Source organism: Penicillium argentinense (assembly GCF_028826775.1).
Source record: "Penicillium argentinense strain IBT 30761 chromosome Unknown utg000009l_segment0_segment0, whole genome shotgun sequence".
In the NCBI taxonomy this organism is placed as follows: domain Eukaryota; kingdom Fungi; phylum Ascomycota; class Eurotiomycetes; order Eurotiales; family Aspergillaceae; genus Penicillium; species Penicillium argentinense.
Window position 1 is genome coordinate 4,107,850 of NW_026622668.1, and position 16,204 is coordinate 4,124,053.

Sequence of the window (16,204 nt, forward strand, 5' to 3'; positions counted from 1 at the left end):
CCTAGCTAGTCTTTTAAAAACTTACAAGAGTGATTCTATTCACCGGATAACTACATATTAATTGTAGTCTGGTAAAGCCCAGGTCATGTGCAATCACACTATCTGTTCTATGGGTTAAGAAATAAAAAGAATAGCGAAATTGAAAACTGAAGATTCCGGAAAGAAATATCATGTCACGCTAAAGTTCAAAAGAATGCACACCATCCGATATACATCACTGCCAGGTTCTTTTTATCGGTCGCCTGCATGATCAATTCATCCACCTGCCCGTCCACAGAGAGGGGGATTGGTTGTTTCGACATGAAGCCGCGGAGTTTGTTTCGGACATCTTCCAAGACTCCAGCTGGTGTGTCTGGGACATTGACATGAGTGCGGCGCTATGGTTGTGGTTAGTGGCAGAACGTGGGGCTAGCAAATCCTCATGATCATGACTTACTCTTTTCCCGATGAAGTCAGTGGTCGGGTCATGCAGGAAGGTTTCGAGGATGGTCATTAATGCGTCTTCGTTCTGTCGCAAGAGACGGAGCGTGATCTCACAGGTTCGCCGGAATGGACCTTGGAGGCTGGTTAGATAACATTCGATTGCCGCGAGACACTTTGTATGAAACTCACCATTGTATCCATAAGCACCAAATGCGTCAATCATGTTTTGTGTCAGTCGGAACGGGACCACCTCGGGCTTCCCAAGCGTCTGACCCTACTAGGATGAGTATTCACGCAGACGCTAACCAGTGTCTCCGGGGGTACGTACCTTATCGAAGAGACAGTTAAAATCGACGTGTAGAATGCCGCCGGTACCTTCCTCGAAGGACAAGTTCTCTCCATGCCGGTCGCCGAGTCTGGAAGAAAATAAAAAAAATAAAAATTAGAGCTCTGTATACTAGTCGCATCCATTTTGTTATTGTGAACATACCCGAGAACGTATCCAACCATCGACATCACAGCAGAAGACCGCGTATACCGTAGCCGTGCCGCAAACCATGCCTCGGCCTCTGGAAACATTTCTATGAACCATTCGTGAAGGACGGGAGGAAGCCTGGGGAACAATTAGTATATTTGTTCACAGGCTATAACATCGATAGAAAATCCTGACTTGGCCAATATCTTTGTTGTAAACAAAGGCAGTTTGGACATTGATCGATCTGCACATATTTCATCGAGATAGTGTCGAATCTCGGTATACTTCCAGTCAGATCTATGTCAGCCACGTGTCTCTCATTTTTTTTGGAAGAAAAGTATGCCAAGGGAAGGCTATGAAACTCACATTTGGCGCCACACCCCGTTCGCGAAGAAGCTTGACAACAATGTCTCGTAACGTACGTAGATTGTCGACCCACTCGATCAAACCACATTCCTCATTCAAGGGCGTCACGGCATACGTTTTGATGTCTTTCTTTCGATCAGCCAGTGACCGATGAAGTCTTTGAGGTTATTTCACTTACACATTCGGCGCTTGCTTGATTCCACATCCCGCTTGAGGAACCGATTGATCATGTTGTTGAATTCCATGAGACGTTGATCTTTGCGCAGATCGTCCTTGGGTTTGCATAAAGCGTTGTATATCTTCCCATCGGATCCTCGGATACTGATCTTACGCGGCTGTTGGGCCGAGTTTAAGATATGCGCCTCATCAAGAACAGCTGGAATCAATTAGTAAAATGTATGCATACTGGTAGAGCCACATCTATATGCGTGTGGGATTATACCGTCAATTGTGGTCGGGTCTCGGGGAAATGGCCGGAACCCTTTCAAGTACTCGGAATCATGGCTGCTAGGCAAACTTGGGATTAACATTGCCTGGAATGGCACAACCAAACGGCATGGAGCCACTTTATGGTTGAAGCCCAGGTTGCGAGCCAGATTTACCCGGAAGACCCTTTCTTCGACATGCGCAAGGCACAACTGAAGTAACTCGTCGGAGAACTTTTGACCCTGGTTTATCATGCGGTGGATGTCAGGGGCCGACGAGTCAGCTTTATGCTTATTGGTGTATTCCTGCAATTATTAGTACATTCTTTCAGCCTTTGTTTGCATAGGACTCACTGTAATCTTCTTAAGGCAGTTATACCCCCTGGAAGCTCGCTCTTTGTTGGAAGATTTTACAACGGCCAAGACAGTCCATAGGCCTTGCTGTGGAAAGCAATGAACAGACTTGACCACAATCCTAGACAAGAGTTCATGAACCGTGCTATTTGGATGGCAGATCCGAGCCACTACCTGTGGCAAGATTGTGAAGAGCTACAATAATCAGCCAATAACGTCTAATAGCTCACGGCTTCCTACTTACCAAAGCAGGCTGCAACCGAGAAGCTATGTATTTCTTCAGCTGGGTATGCATTTCATCCAGGCTTTTCTGTCGCTGTGCCTTGGTGTGTTTCTGAAATTCCCTAAAGTTGGGAAACAACGAGACTTAGTTCGGATATGAATGGCCATGCCTTCTCCATGCAGTATGACTTACTCATTGTCTCCCCTTTTCGGGTCAATTGGCTGATCCACAATGGAAGCATGCTCTAGCCACAGAGTCAAAAGCTTTGGTAGCGTCTGGAACACATATTTACTACCATATGTCAGTGAGCGGAGGTAGTTGTCAATCACAAGTTTCGTGGCCTCTCCACTCAGGCTAAATGGCGTTGTCAGTAGCGTCGAATTTTTGGAATTGAGCAGTTTCTCCACTTACTAGATCTGGGCCTCCTTTCCCATCGGCTTCGCTTTCTCGGAATCCAGGATCTTGTTATAGTGCTTTCCTAGGTAATAGTGCGCCTTTTCCCATCTGGGATACAGCTTGATAGCCTCCCGATATCGTTGTACAATGGCCTGGGAATGGGTCTGACCAGCCCGATCCGTCCATTTGGCAAGCAAGAGGTGTGCCTGTCCAATACAGTCAGCGGCACTTAGCTGGGTATTTCAATTGGAGTAAAAAAAACTTACGCGAGCAGTGATCAACACATCTTGGTGTTGTCCACGACCTGAAAGGGACGACGTCATCTGTGAATTGACTGAGGAAGAGGTTGCCAGATTGACATCGTTTGCAGATATTGCGCCTTCCAACGTCTGGATTGCTTTCCGGTGATGTCCGTCCTTCCAAAGCAGTCTCGCATGTTCAATTGTGGCAGATCTATCCTGCAGCCGGGCAGCATGTAGCATTGAATGATAGGCCTGGCTTGTGAAATTGCCTTTTCGAGAAAGATGCGCACTCGTAAGCCATGCCGCAGCAATGTCCGAGTTCGCAAATGCTCCCCTAGGAGAAGTTGATTTAGTGACATCCATGGTTTCGGGGACCAAACATGACTTACGCTAGTTCCATTGCCGCCCGCCTGAGCCCGAGGAGATATTGCTTATCTGCAAGGTAACCACCCAAGACATCTAGACGCCGGTCCAATGCCTTGAGAAGATCCTGGTACGAGCGAGGTTCTTTAAACCCAGCAGTCGCTATCGATTCCACATCTGCTAACGCATGCAATCGGAGCATGTCGTCATGGCAGGACTGCAGCGAAGCCGCAGAGTTAGCAGTCAATGACCTTGCAACGTTGAGTCTAAGATCGTTGATGATCTCGGTGAATTTATGAGTTTCCATTTTGTCTTTTCGGAGAACGTCCAAGGCTGAGCCAATGCCCACGTTGAAGTCACCTGCTCCGCGTCTTTCACACAGCTCCAGGTAGCCTTGCAGTTTGTCCCATCGGCCGGTAATCCATGATGCCTCAACTGCGAAGGGCAAGAAGCGGAACGCTGCAGTTTTGTCTTCTTTCAAGACCTCAAAGCGGGTAAGGATCGCATCTAAAAAGTAGTAGGTCAGAAGACTTCACAGTTCGCAGTTGATATGGACAGTTGCTAGAATACCTTGTTGACCAGACTCCTTCAGACAAGTAACGAGATTCCATTGGGCGTCAACATTGTGAGGGTCCTTTTCGAGCTGTAGTTCATACCAACTCTGCGCAGTCGCCCATCTCCCTGCTTTTCGGTGCTCCAAAACTTGCTGATCAATATCCAGTACCGAAAGATGACTGGAGATACCTTCAATACCGTCAGGCTCATCAATCTGGCTGTAGATATCCTGGAGGCGTTGGTATAAAGGCTCGGCCTCAGGTTTCTCGGAAGACTCAACACGAGACTTGCATTTTCGAATGTATTGTTCCCAGTGGAACAAAGCCCTAGAATAGGATTTACACTCGACAGCTCGCTTGGAGATCTTTTCAGGTGGAATTGATGCAAGAAGAGACTCGACAGACCTGATCTGCGAGGCGAACTTGGCATGGAGGGGGTCTCGAGTGGCATCTCGGTGTGAACGACTTGATTGGTACGACTGGTGATTTAAACCATTCATGTGCTTCTTTTTGCCCTGGAGCCACCTGGACAGGTAATCCAAAACCTCAAAGACACTCTGTAATATATGTGAGTGAATAAACAGGTCCACGCCCCAAAAGGGGTGTGGAATACGTACCTGGCTGCAACTGAGAATTGTCTCGCGGAGGTTACCGTTCGTATCAGGAAGAGGATTCGAAAGGACCTTAGTGAGCTCGTTTCGAAGGTCCTCCTTTTCCTGCTCGGTGCCACCGACAATGCGGTTCAAAACAGCAAATGGAAGGAGGAATGATGAAATGGATATGTCTTGGCCCTTTACAACGCGGCTGCAAACTGCAAAAACAATCTTTGCGTTGTCTCCACTCGCAGTTTCGAGCAAATCCTGCACCAAAGTTCGAAGCCATTCGCTGTGTGTTATGCTTGGTGAGAATAACGGATATTTCACCTTGGCGTTGGCAGTGACGACAGTGACGGTGTACGTCGATGTCAAGAAAGGTGTAAGGGTATTGCGAACACTCTCGGGAAGTTCCATCCAGCGCTGATACCTCTCATCGCCCTGGAGATCCCGAGTCCGTTGAGTGACAGCCACGTTCAGCTGGCAGAATTTGAGAAGGCCTTGCATAGCATATGCCAAAAAGCCTTGAGCTCTTGTGTTAGAGGCCGATAGAAATGCGTCGACTAGTACGTGCTGGAGAAAGAAGAGCACGAATTCCATGGTCTCTTCCATGCGATCAAAGTTTGATAGAACAAGAATATCTTTCTTTTCTTTAATGGTTTCCACTCGATTAGGATCAAGGCAGCCGACGAGCCCTAAGCACTGCGAGGAAAGCAGAGTAATGGAATCCGAGCTGCTGTTGAACTTCACACAACAGTCTAACAGTGCCCTTGTCAGCTGAGCAATAACAGTGTCTGGCTGCTCGCTGAGAACGGAGACATGTAGGAATTCCTCATTCTTGGAGAGAAAAGAGAATAACTCCCTCAAGGCCTGCTCGACAACAGTTGCATTTTCGCTCTGGCAGCGACGCATAAGCGCCAAAAATTGACTTCGAACGTCCATTTGAGCTCTCAGTTCATTGATTCTGGCCTCGAGTGGACTCATTTCGGGAATAGAAGCGAGCGAGGGCATGGTATTGAAAGTATCCCGCACAAGGTTCGGGTGACTGGTGAGGATATGATCAATGAGCTGATATGCGTCTTGTCTACTCTCCCCAGTCAATATTGCCCAGTATCTGATCACAATGGCTAGCGTTTGATCGATAAGAGGCTCAATGTCCTCTTCGCTGAGCGAGCGGACGAGGGTTTTCCAGGCTGAAAACGCATTGTCGCACAATTCTTCAATCTCAAGCGCTGACCGAAGGCAGGCGCTGACTTGAGGCAAGGCATTGCTAACGTGGCCTTCAGCAATATTGATCATTTCTTCGATTGCCTTAAGATTTCGCCTCTTCTCCGCCAACGTCTGTCTCACTTGAAAGTCATTGATTGTATTCGCAAATTGCGTAATGATTCCAAGAACATGTTCTTCAATGAAATGGATTAGAAGGTCTGGCTTTTTGGCATAGCTTCCCTGTGCAGACTTTCGAGGGATGAATGTAGCGAGGCGGCGAAGTGCTTGATGAAACTAAGCCGTGTTAGTGCTCACATTCCATGTGAATACATGTCTATTGTTAAAATAGAAGGTATCGAAGCAGAATTAGTGAGCGTGAGCGACGTACCTTCTCCTTATGCTGATCCCCAGCATTTGCAAGGTTTTTGAGAAGGTCACAAGCAATGAGAATCGGCTCAATGCGAACAAGCTCAGCCAATGTACGGCCCCTAAAAGCGGGGTCTATCTCAGCCAGAAGAGACATGATCATAGTCTCTGGGTCATTGGACTGCTGTGATAAAAGAAAAGCCAGAATTGCAGCTAGGTTATTCTTTTCGGAGCAAACGTCAAAAGGCGATTCGCCTTCATTGCGACTTGCCCCGATTCGGCCGATAATGTCTCGCCTTCTGCTCAAGACAAGATAAGGAAGAACGTGAACTTCTGTCAACCGTAGGAAGCTGTCAACTTTCATCCCCAGGAGCTCACACAACTGCTCGGCCATGTACGGGCGAGATTGGAGGTTTTTGACGACTGCCACGGAGAGCGTTCTCCAGTACGGTCGAAACAAACCGGCAGGAGTCAAAGAGAAATGCTGTGCAAGTTTGGATAGCTAAATTATGGCGTCAGCTGATCTATTTTGTGCGATTTGCACATAGAGCAAATCGAGAGGATCAAGCACTAACCTCATTGTAAGCCACCGCACAGACATACGGATTTGGATGTCCAAGGTATTCTAGAAGACGTAACAAAATGATGTTTTTCTCCTCGTCATCCGAGACCCTGTTGAAAAATATGATGAGCTCGATCCTATGAGAAGCTGATGGTGTAAACGAACCTTGCAAGCCGGCATAGTGTCAATATACAAGCTTCCTGTAAAGACATGTCATCTTTTTCTGAAAGGTTCTTCAGCCACTCCAGTACAATGACAAAATTGGCGCGACGAGTATCCTTTGGAAGGTTTGGGCGTACAAAGGCAACTACCGAGTGTCTATTATTGTTAGTCAGCTCAATGACGCATTGCGATGTTGGTATCCTACCCAGTTGCAATTCTAAGCTCTCGAATTGAGCTCCGTAGAGAGTTGAGACAGAATTCCCCTGACGTCGATGTTGAGAGGTGCATTTGATTCAGGCTTGTTGAGTGCATCAAGGCTCTTCTCAAAGCAACCATAGCAGCGATCCGCGGGCCGGGTGTGCGGGTAAGTTTCGAAAGAATGAAGTTGAAAATTGCCCACAAATCTGCGAATTCAGAACGCTCCTCGTACTCATTTTTTCGAATTTGCTCATCATCACATGACTGACAAAAAAGCATCTCCCGCGAGATAACCTCAGAAGGTTTTCGTAGGAGGTTTCCTGTCATGGCGCAAGGTAACTTGCCAATAATCTCTAGAGCAACACATCTCTTGGTCTCTGGGAGCCTCTCGTATGATTTCCTGTGAAACGGAGAGTTAATGACAATAAGTAAACAATACTCCCAAAGAGAGTGAAACTCACTCGATAGTCTCACGCAAGCTCGCAAGGGTCCCGTCATCCGTATCAAGGATTGATGAGAGCTCGCTGACAAGCAATGGAAATAGGCTCTGCGTTGTAAGCTTAGTAGACAGGCACAGTCGCTTGGGGGCTCCTGTTTCTCCACTCGGCTCATCCTGGTCTAGCAGTACAGGACGTTGGCTGGTTCCTGTCATTTCGGTATCCGAGTCTTTGGATGAAGCCTTGGATAGGCATACTGGCGTTGTGTCCAATATCCTGGCGTGAAGGGATTGAAGAGAGCTCTAGATATGTGTGAGTCCACGTGAGAAACTCTTCCTATTGGATGGGGATCAATAGTTACCAAAAGGCAGGTTTCGATGGGCGGGCTAGCCATCCTAAGACCCTGGTCGTCGAGATCCGTGAGGACTGGCAACAATCTTTCCTTTAGTTTTTGATCGAATGACTTGGACTGTTTTGTCTCTTGTAATGTCTCATCCAGGAGGTGAGCCAACTCTGTTTGTAGACTCGATAGTCGATGAACGATACTGGGCCCGAGAAAATCACCGAGACATTGGAGCCATGTGGATTCCAAATTGACATCTGATAGCAAGACCGACGAGAATGATTTGGAAACGCAAAAGCGACGAGCATACGCAAGATACTGCAAAAGCACTTGCTCCTCAGTAGAGGCCAGACTTGAGCCCGCTTCTTGCAACCATCTTACTATAATCTTTCGCAAACGATTGAATCCGTTCAATATCCCAGAGAGATTTTGTCGTAGATCAAGGCCATGGCGTTTGGGAGATCCATGAACAATTTCGTTCGGGCTGAAGGAATCCAGCAAGCGGGATGCTAGGGCAACTGTCTGAGGAAAGGACCCTAGCTCTGTACCTTTCTTAACGAGATCCTGAGGAAGGGCCAGGTCATCCAACTCTACCGGAAGCGATCCTATAGATGCAGGCATTGATAGTTTTGCAGTGCGAGTCATGCTTCCACCATTTTGCTGAGCAGACTCAAGCACAGTCAGAATATCTATAAGAAGTTAGTGCGAGGTTCACTGGATATGACGGCAAGGATATACCAACCTGAAGTACAAGCTCGAAGAAACGCTAGAACACTGTAACACGACGGTGATGATCGTACTTGTTTGTGCTGAATACAGGCCATCTCCCTCACGACTTGCTGGATTCGGTCCTGGACAGTCCCCGTATGCCAAATGCTGGCCAATCTGATCAACCGGAGGATCAGCCAGGCAAACAATGGAGCTTGGGCATCCTCACCCAGTATGAGCGGATCTGAGGTATCCCACAATGATTGTGGGGCCTTTTCGATGCTTGCTTGAATAATATCTAGGCAGTCAAGGACTTGTCCTTCCACCTCGCCTTCTGGGTTGCCGTTGCTCGGACTGGCCTCCAGGCCAACTTTGAGGACGATGCATATCAACTTGTTAATATCAGTGATTCCCTCATCAGCACGAAGTTGGCTGTTTCTTTCTCCAAGGAGCTCCTGACGCAGCTGTGAGAAAGTTTCGCGCGAGAGTCGTTGTGCATCGTGCCCTTGGGATGCTAGATGAGGGGCGAAATGCGCCGCGAGGAGGGATGAGGCTGGCTCTACGGGTCTTTGTCCATGAGGCATCATGGTCTCAGAGTAATCCGCATCCGCCGCCATATGTAACAAACATCGCCACGGTCGGAAGTTTCTGGCAAAGACGCGGGTTGCGAAGCCTGAGCGCATCTACGCGGACGCGGTGGGAGATGACATTGACACCTGAGGCATAAACAGTCCCACCAAAATTCCTGGGTTCGAATTTTGCGAGGCCCACGACGAGTACATCAAGAGACAATCCTACAATTGTATGCTATCGACGGCTACAACCCTGGGAGCTTGTAGTAGACTTGAACAGCTTTATCGCGAAACGTCATATGAGTTTGGGGACTATTTACTAGCGCAAAGAAGGGAAGTATGTGTACATTGCCGTAAATTTACCGCATCTTCAAGTTGTCTCGTATACATTGTATTATGCAATAGAAGGTCATTCTCGAGAAGAAAGCAGGTGGATTACTGAGAGCACCAACTCCGGTACCAGCCGATTCTACCAGAAAAGACCTAGTTTTGTAATACTAGGCAGAGTGTTGGAGTTGTTTGGAAGGGCGTTCCGTCGCGCCTTCCTTTCCTGAACCTCACCCATCCTCACTTCCAAAGGCTCCTTCCGCCCCCCACTTCACACTTCAACCTTCACCCTCTCTGCACTCGAGACTTCGCCCTCTGCGGATACTGATCGCAGCTGAATCGACTGCCTCAATCATGGAACCAGACGCGAACCTGGCTTTCAACAAGGAGCCTGAGAGCAACCTGGCAAGCACCAAGACTGACGCCAACCCCGTTGTCGCCATGGGCACTGATGATGCTAACTCGGTTGCCGCCACAAAGACTGACCCCAGCCTGACTACTGGCACTGAATCTGAGACCAACCCGGCTGATGCGGAGTCTGAGCAAAACCCAGTGGCAAACATGTCTGACGATGAAAAGCATCGTTATTTCATGAAGGAGGCCCTACTTATGGTGAGCCATCCTTCCCCATCTCCTCAATCTTACATGACATCTTCAAAACTGACCATGGCAACCTACAGGGAGAAAAAGCCCTTGCCGCTGGCGAAACCCCAGTTGGATGCGTCCTGGTCCACGATGATAAGATCATCGGCTATGGCATGAACGCCACCAATCGAACCATGAATGTAAGTTGCAATCATCTCCAATCCGTGGAAAACACTTGATCGCTGATAAATTTTCAGGGATCGCGCCATGCCGAGTTTCTTGCCCTCAACCAGGCATGCCGGAAGTATCGCCGAGCCATCCTCAGGGAGACGGATCTCTACGTTACCGTGGAGCCATGCATCATGTGCGCTTCAGCCCTCAGACAGTTCCATATCCGAAGCGTTTATTACGGTGCTGTCAATGATCGTTTCGGGGGCTGCGGTGGCATCCTGGGCATCCACGCTGAGTAAATTTTAATTCCAAAATGCCCAAACAAAACAAAAGATAAAAAAAAGAGCTGTCTGGCTAACTTGTTGGCAGTTCTTCGATCGATGCGCCCTACCCAGTGGTCGGCGGGATCTTCAGAGATGAGGCAGTTGCGCTGCTCCGTCGCTTCTACGAGCAGAATAACGATCGAGGTATGTTTGTGGATAAATCACCCTGTTCCCTTGCAGACCCAAGTCAAGACTAAGCCAAGCTCAGCCCCCAATCCACGAATCAAAAAGGGCCGTGGACAGCAATCTGGCGGTAATGGAGAGAATGAGGATGGTGGCAAGGATGATGGAGATGATTCCATGTCTGTTCTTGGTTGATGGTGCTCCCTTATTTTTTTGACTCTATATCATGGGACGTGGTGTCTGACATGGAAGATATTTTCAACGAGGCGCAATGGAATTATCTGGTTCATTTACAGCACGGGAGTAGTGGAGTTACCCGGGATTTCCAATGGAATTGCTTATCAATGGAAAAAAATTGATTTCTTTAATTCAGACGCGCCTTGAGAAAACACAAAAGGATATGTGTACAGAAATCGTGCAACTGTACGTTCAGCTTCACGGATAGACGAATAATTTTAGAGAGTTTATGCGGAGCCGGCCTTCGCCAATCGCTCGGCCTCCAGCTCCCTCTCTGCTTGTTGATAGTACTTGGCGGTATCGACACCATGCTACTTGACTGTTAGTATTTTCTCTAGGATGCGATGCTTGTGCTGTGGAGACTCACCTGGTCGTGGTTGAAAAAGTTGCCCCAGGGGATGACATGAATGAAGAGCTGCGAGTACCGCGAGTTGCGGGCAGCAACACCCTGAAGGTAAGAGGACATATGGGGGGCACCATACAATGGTTCGCCCTTCTTCACCTTGTCAACCATCTCCCGCATGTCCATCTCGACTTCCCTCTTGTTTTCAGTGAATCCATAGAAACGATCTGTGACGAGTGTGAGCATCGCAATTGCCCTCGAAGGGGTTCCGGAAGCATACTGCAAGATCGCTGATAGAAAACGTGAAGGCCACCGAGCAATCCAATTGTAGTTGCGAGACGCATGACGGGGGGAAGGCACCCCGGCCAGCTTGAGAGGGGCTCAATCTTTCCATGAGCCAGAACGCAAATGGAGAGACTGCACCCATTGCACCGGCCACGGCATAGTCCGAGTTCCGAGCATATCCAAATACACGTCGCATATGCCTAGAGTCATTGTAAGCGGTTGAATAAAGCATAGGGTCCGGGCTTCATCATACGGGTCGGTGTCAATGACCTAGTAGGAGCGTTAGCCAAGCGAAACATTGTGCAGGGGTGAGTGGATAGGTCATACAGGATAGTCAGTCGGAGTCAGTTTCGGCGGCACAACGGCCAGGTCTGCTTTGGGATCGGACGCCATGTTCGGTTTGCGGCAAAAGGTGGGATCGCGGGTTCAGTGCAGAGTTGAAGTTCGGAACATTGGAAGTTGGAGCTTAGTCATCAAAGTGACCTGGAGAGCTAGCCACTTCCAGTCTAGCGGCAGCCCCCGATTACCCGGGCTGCGATTGGCTCCTTCCGACGCGTTCGTCGCCACGCGTTTCTGGGGAACGGCCGAGCTGCTGCACTGCGGCGCAATTGCAAAGACCAAAAATCCACAACTCACGGCCCTGCGAACCCGAGGCCGCCTTCAGAACCAAGCCGCCATGACTGTCTCCCCAGAACGAGCGAGCTCTCCAGCCAACGTGAACGGTCTATTCGATTACGATGTTGGCCTCGAAGACATCTTCCAGGGAGCGAACGAATCCCAGGCCGATAACGCTAATGACAAACCGCAAAATGGAGATCCGTCGTCACTCGGGCTGGGTCTCGATGAAGAGGTCAAGGTCACCAAGAAGCGCCAGCCAGTAGCGAAGCTGGATGAGAATCGGTATAGTGATAGAGGCCGTCACTTCCATGAGATCGGATCTGAACTAACAATACACACGCAAGTCTACTTTCACAGCTCGGTGTTCCCAAGCTGCGGCGGGCAGCGAAGCAGAAGCTTAAATTCAAAGGAAAAGGACACGAGGTAAGAGTGACGCTTCGTTTGACTGCCGCGCACGGCACGTCGTGAGGAGTTCGTTGGTAAAGTCTGACTAACCGTTCCTTGAAACAGTTCTCTGACGCAGCTCGTCTGTTGAATTTTTACCAGCTTTGGCTGGATGACCTATTCCCACGCGCAAAATTTGCAGACGGCTTAGCTATGATTGAGAAACTCGGCCACTCCAAACGTATCCAGACGATGAGACGGGAATGGATTGAGGAAGAGAAGCCAAAGCTCTTTGCCGACACCGAAGTCACCCAGGATGCATTGAACATTCGCGAGCTTCCCACCAGAATTTCTTTCGATCAGAACGGCCCAGTTGCTGAAGCTTTGTCACGGCCAGTGCAAGATGGCTCGAATGCACCTAATGAGCAATTATTCATTGCGGACCCAGAGGGGGAAAGTCGATTACCAACCAGTAACCCCGAACCCGATGACGATGATCTAGAAGACCTGCTCAGGGAACAAGATGATGAAATGTCGGGAGCGGTTCAATTGACGTCTCGGCCAGAAAAAGGTGATCGGGATGACTTTGACGCCGAGTACGAAGCTATGAACGAACTTGGATTGTAGTAGTGGAAGATACCTCATACCTAACGACCGACGAAATTGAAATTTCAGTATTCACAAAACAGACGGGGGGAGAGGAGTATAAATCTAACCCGACTCCCGACTCCGGTGGTGGTTCTCCCAGGTATATAACGAATGAACCCTTTGCTTGAGCAATAAGAATAAACATATTCTACAGTATTGTAGCAGTCGAGCGACTACTAATATCTAAAAGTCTTCCGTACTGTGCCGCACATTGGTCAAAATATTCTTATGATAAAAATAGACATTTTTAACAATATTACATAGTGCTATGATATCACATGCGTGCTCGCCGCACATTGGTAAAAATATAGAAAACATGAAGACGTGTGCGGCGAGCACCCCAATTGCCCAACGTCATGGTTGGCGTGGGCAAGTAAAACTCCCGAATTCTGTTTACTCGCTGGCGGGCGAGGTAAACACCGAGAACTGGCCACCTGCCCCGGCCCAGTTCAACTGCTTTCCACGGACAGCGGTGTTGTCGATGACTGTGGCCACCTCAATGTCATCCTGGGTCCCCTGGCCAGTCTGGTAGGTGGCCGAGAAGCCCCAGGACCATGCTCGGCCATCGGCATCGACCACGAGGGAGTGGTCCGAAGCCGCCGCGACGCCCTTGGCCACAATTCCAGGCACTTGAGTGGGCTCGATCAAAATTCGGGGCTTCCCCCGCTCATCCTTAATCACGGCATCGTCCGCCAGGGTGTCAACCTTCAGGCCACTCTGGAAGCCATCCAGGCGGCCCCAAACCAAGCATTGGCCATCGGAGGTGCGGCCAATGGAATGGTGAGAACCACCACAGAGCTGGACCATGTTGCGGTCCGAAAGCGAATCAACGATAGTAGGGTGCACAATGGCGGCTTCATCATCGCCTGCACCCTCTCGAATTGCAGTTGCGCCGAAGCTGTTGAGACCCCACGCGTAAACAGTGCCGGTGGCGGAAATAGCAAAGGAGTGGTAGGAGCCACAGCCGATCGAGACAACCTTCTTGCGGATTCCGAACTCTCGGGGCTGCAAACCGTGGAGCTTGTTGCGCTCCACGATTCGGCGGCCCAGCTGATTCTGCTGTCCGGAACCCCAGGAGAAAACCTTGCCCTTATCGTTCAGCGCAAGGACATGGTTAGCACCACAGCTCAGGTTGGTGATTTTCTTGAGGGACGGGATGAGAATGGGAGTCATCTGAACACGGTGGGTCTCGTCAAACCCGAGGATACCATCGTTGCTCTAAGGGAAAAGGACACATGTTAGAATTAAAACGTGAAATCAAAGTGAGATAAATCAAAGCACAAGAAAACTTACTCGGAAGGTACCCCAGCCATAAACCAGGCCATCATCGGTAAGCGCAAAGCTGGAGCTGTCAGCGGCTGCGACCTGAACGAAGACTGTGCCTTTGGGGAAGCAATTGGCCGGAATGGCGGTCGGAGTAGATTCGTGGGGGTTCAAGCCGCTGTCCTCGTCATCTGAATCCGAGTCGCTGTTGTCGTCGATATCTTTGAAACCGCCCTCCCAGGCAGTGTCTCTGCCCAAAGCACCTTGGTCGTTGACACCCCAGGAAAGGATCTGGTTGTCGTGGGTGAGGGCTAGGCAGTGCATACCACCAACGGCGACTTGAACAACGCCGGCCTTGTCGGCGGCCAGGAGCTGATTTAGGCGAGGGCGCTTCACGTCAATAACGTTCTTCGCGGTTCCCAGGCCGAGCTCGCCAGAGCTTCCTCGCCACAGACGTAGACATTCAAACGTGTCTTCGGGGCTTCATTAATGACGACCTTTGGGGGAGGAGCCTTGGGCTCACGGGGCTTAACAACTCGTGGCTTCTTGACTTCGCGGGGCTTTTCCTCAACCTCGTCGGCCTTGCGCTTTCGAGACGTGCTCGTGGCAGTCGTTGTGGAGGCAGTCGTCGTCTTTGAGGTTTTACGCGACTTGTCCGTGGTATCCTTCTTTGTGGTACCTTTGGTGGCGGGAGCGGTCTCCATTTTCTTGGGGCGGCCACGGCCTTTGTTGTTCGTGGATTTGGGCTCGGCCTTGGACGCGGTCTTGGGATTGGACTTTGATGAGGCCTTCGAAGCCGTCTTGGGCTCGGCCTTTAGCGCGTTCTTGGGCGCAGTTTTGGAAATAGACTTCGACGTGGCCTTCGAAGCCGTGTTGGATGCGGCCTTGGACACCTTCTTGTCGGCCTTGGGCGCGAGGGTCATAGTGGAGGAGTCCTTGGGCGCGGCAGTGGCTTTCTTCGGAGCCATTTTGCTCAGGAATGCGACAAAGCAGCAGGAAGTTAGGAATGCGTCGAAGCAGTAAGATGTGAGGGAGACGTCGAAGCAGTAAGACGTGAGGAATGCGTCGAAGCTGTTAAAAGCGAGGAATGCGTCGAGGCAGGAAGAAGGGGCGGGAATGGTAAGGACGGAAGACGGGTGACGCGAGAAGGAAAAGTTGAGGGCACGAGGGAAAGGAAAACATAAATAATGCGGCATGCCGCCCGCGCAAGTGGATAACTATACGTGCTTACTAAGACACCTCCTACCTTTGTTCATACTACCTTTGTTTCGCTTCACCTGGGTCAGCCAATCTTATTGAATCAATCCACATGTTCACTTATTTATATCACGGGAGGCGACAGACCATGATTGGTTACTGAGATTTTACTCAATGTGTATGGACCTCAAGTCGTCAAATTGTTGGCACTTTACTCCTAGTGAATGCCATTACCGCTGGGACAAAAGGTGCATATGTAGTACATGTATATACTGTAACTACTAACTAGGGTACCCTAAGGTAATAATAATTACACAATAATATCACGAGTCATTCTGGTGATCTCCAGGAGTCGCTTCGTGCGAGCCAATCTTGCCGCACATGATGACATTTTGCCCAAGTGGCGTCCACTTCACTTCGCGCGGATTCAATGCCGCATGGGGATTGCCCTCCTGGTCGAGTTTCGAATCTGGGCTGACACCAACACCACCGCGACCCAAATAGGTGGGCGCCACAGTCACTATGATTGAGTCGATGAAGTTGGTATACTCCGGATTGAGTAGCTCACTCAGGACGGATCCGCCTCCTTCAATCATGACACTCCTAATGCCCTCGGATGCGAGTGCCTGGAGTACGGCTTCCCAACGTAAGCGCCAATTCTGATTGTATTCTACAATCCGAAGAAAGTCGCCTCCGTAGCCCTTGAGCATCATGAGAGTCTGCGGGTGA

At 49.6% G+C, this 16,204-nt stretch overlaps 6 protein-coding genes across 6 annotated transcripts; 2 read left to right on the top strand and 4 right to left on the bottom strand.

Moving 5' to 3' along the window:
• Window positions 1-185: 185 nt before the first annotated feature.
• On the bottom strand, window positions 186-9,016 carry atrA (protein kinase MEC1; the record flags this gene model as incomplete). The annotated part of the gene is made up of 24 exons (XM_056621592.1): window positions 186-377; window positions 437-555; window positions 613-697; window positions 752-839; window positions 914-1,036; window positions 1,094-1,182; window positions 1,265-1,389; window positions 1,443-1,640; window positions 1,707-1,995; window positions 2,044-2,238; window positions 2,288-2,387; window positions 2,459-2,620; window positions 2,678-2,868; window positions 2,929-3,238; window positions 3,294-3,774; window positions 3,838-4,378; window positions 4,439-5,917; window positions 6,012-6,491; window positions 6,565-6,661; window positions 6,717-6,869; window positions 6,919-7,311; window positions 7,373-7,650; window positions 7,710-8,380; window positions 8,434-9,016. The coding sequence occupies 24 exons, from the start codon at window positions 9,014-9,016 to the stop codon at window positions 186-188; spliced, it is 7,422 nt and encodes a 2,473-aa protein (XP_056472398.1).
• Window positions 9,017-9,652: 636 nt separating this feature from the next.
• On the top strand, window positions 9,653-10,695 carry N7532_009102 (nucleoside deaminase; the record flags this gene model as incomplete). Its single annotated transcript, XM_056621593.1, has 5 exons — window positions 9,653-9,910; window positions 9,979-10,083; window positions 10,141-10,349; window positions 10,424-10,521; window positions 10,586-10,695. 5 exons carry the CDS (start codon window positions 9,653-9,655, stop codon window positions 10,693-10,695), a joined length of 780 nt encoding a protein of 259 aa, XP_056472399.1.
• A 269-nt stretch (window positions 10,696-10,964) lies between these two features.
• N7532_009103 (putative NADH-ubiquinone oxidoreductase 21 kDa subunit) lies at window positions 10,965-11,758 on the bottom strand (the record flags this gene model as incomplete). The annotated part of the gene is made up of 5 exons (XM_056621594.1): window positions 10,965-11,048; window positions 11,105-11,370; window positions 11,441-11,565; window positions 11,619-11,635; window positions 11,693-11,758. The coding sequence occupies 5 exons, from the start codon at window positions 11,756-11,758 to the stop codon at window positions 10,965-10,967; spliced, it is 558 nt and encodes a 185-aa protein (XP_056472400.1).
• Window positions 11,759-12,041: 283 nt separating this feature from the next.
• Window positions 12,042-12,994, top strand: N7532_009104 (Chromosome segregation in meiosis protein 3; the record flags this gene model as incomplete). The annotated part of the gene is made up of 3 exons (XM_056621595.1): window positions 12,042-12,265; window positions 12,328-12,406; window positions 12,494-12,994. 3 exons carry the CDS (start codon window positions 12,042-12,044, stop codon window positions 12,992-12,994), a joined length of 804 nt encoding a protein of 267 aa, XP_056472401.1.
• Window positions 12,995-13,408: 414 nt separating this feature from the next.
• Window positions 13,409-15,246, bottom strand: N7532_009105 (RCC1 domain-containing protein; the record flags this gene model as incomplete). The annotated part of the gene is made up of 3 exons (XM_056621596.1): window positions 13,409-14,233; window positions 14,309-14,721; window positions 14,748-15,246. 3 exons carry the CDS (start codon window positions 15,244-15,246, stop codon window positions 13,409-13,411), a joined length of 1,737 nt encoding a protein of 578 aa, XP_056472402.1.
• A 552-nt stretch (window positions 15,247-15,798) lies between these two features.
• N7532_009106 (2-5-diamino-6-ribosylamino-4(3H)-pyrimidinone 5'-phosphate reductase) lies at window positions 15,799-16,185 on the bottom strand (the record flags this gene model as incomplete). The annotated part of the gene is made up of 1 exon (XM_056621597.1): window positions 15,799-16,185. The coding sequence occupies one exon, from the start codon at window positions 16,183-16,185 to the stop codon at window positions 15,799-15,801; it is 387 nt and encodes a 128-aa protein (XP_056472403.1).
• Window positions 16,186-16,204: the final 19 nt, after the last annotated feature.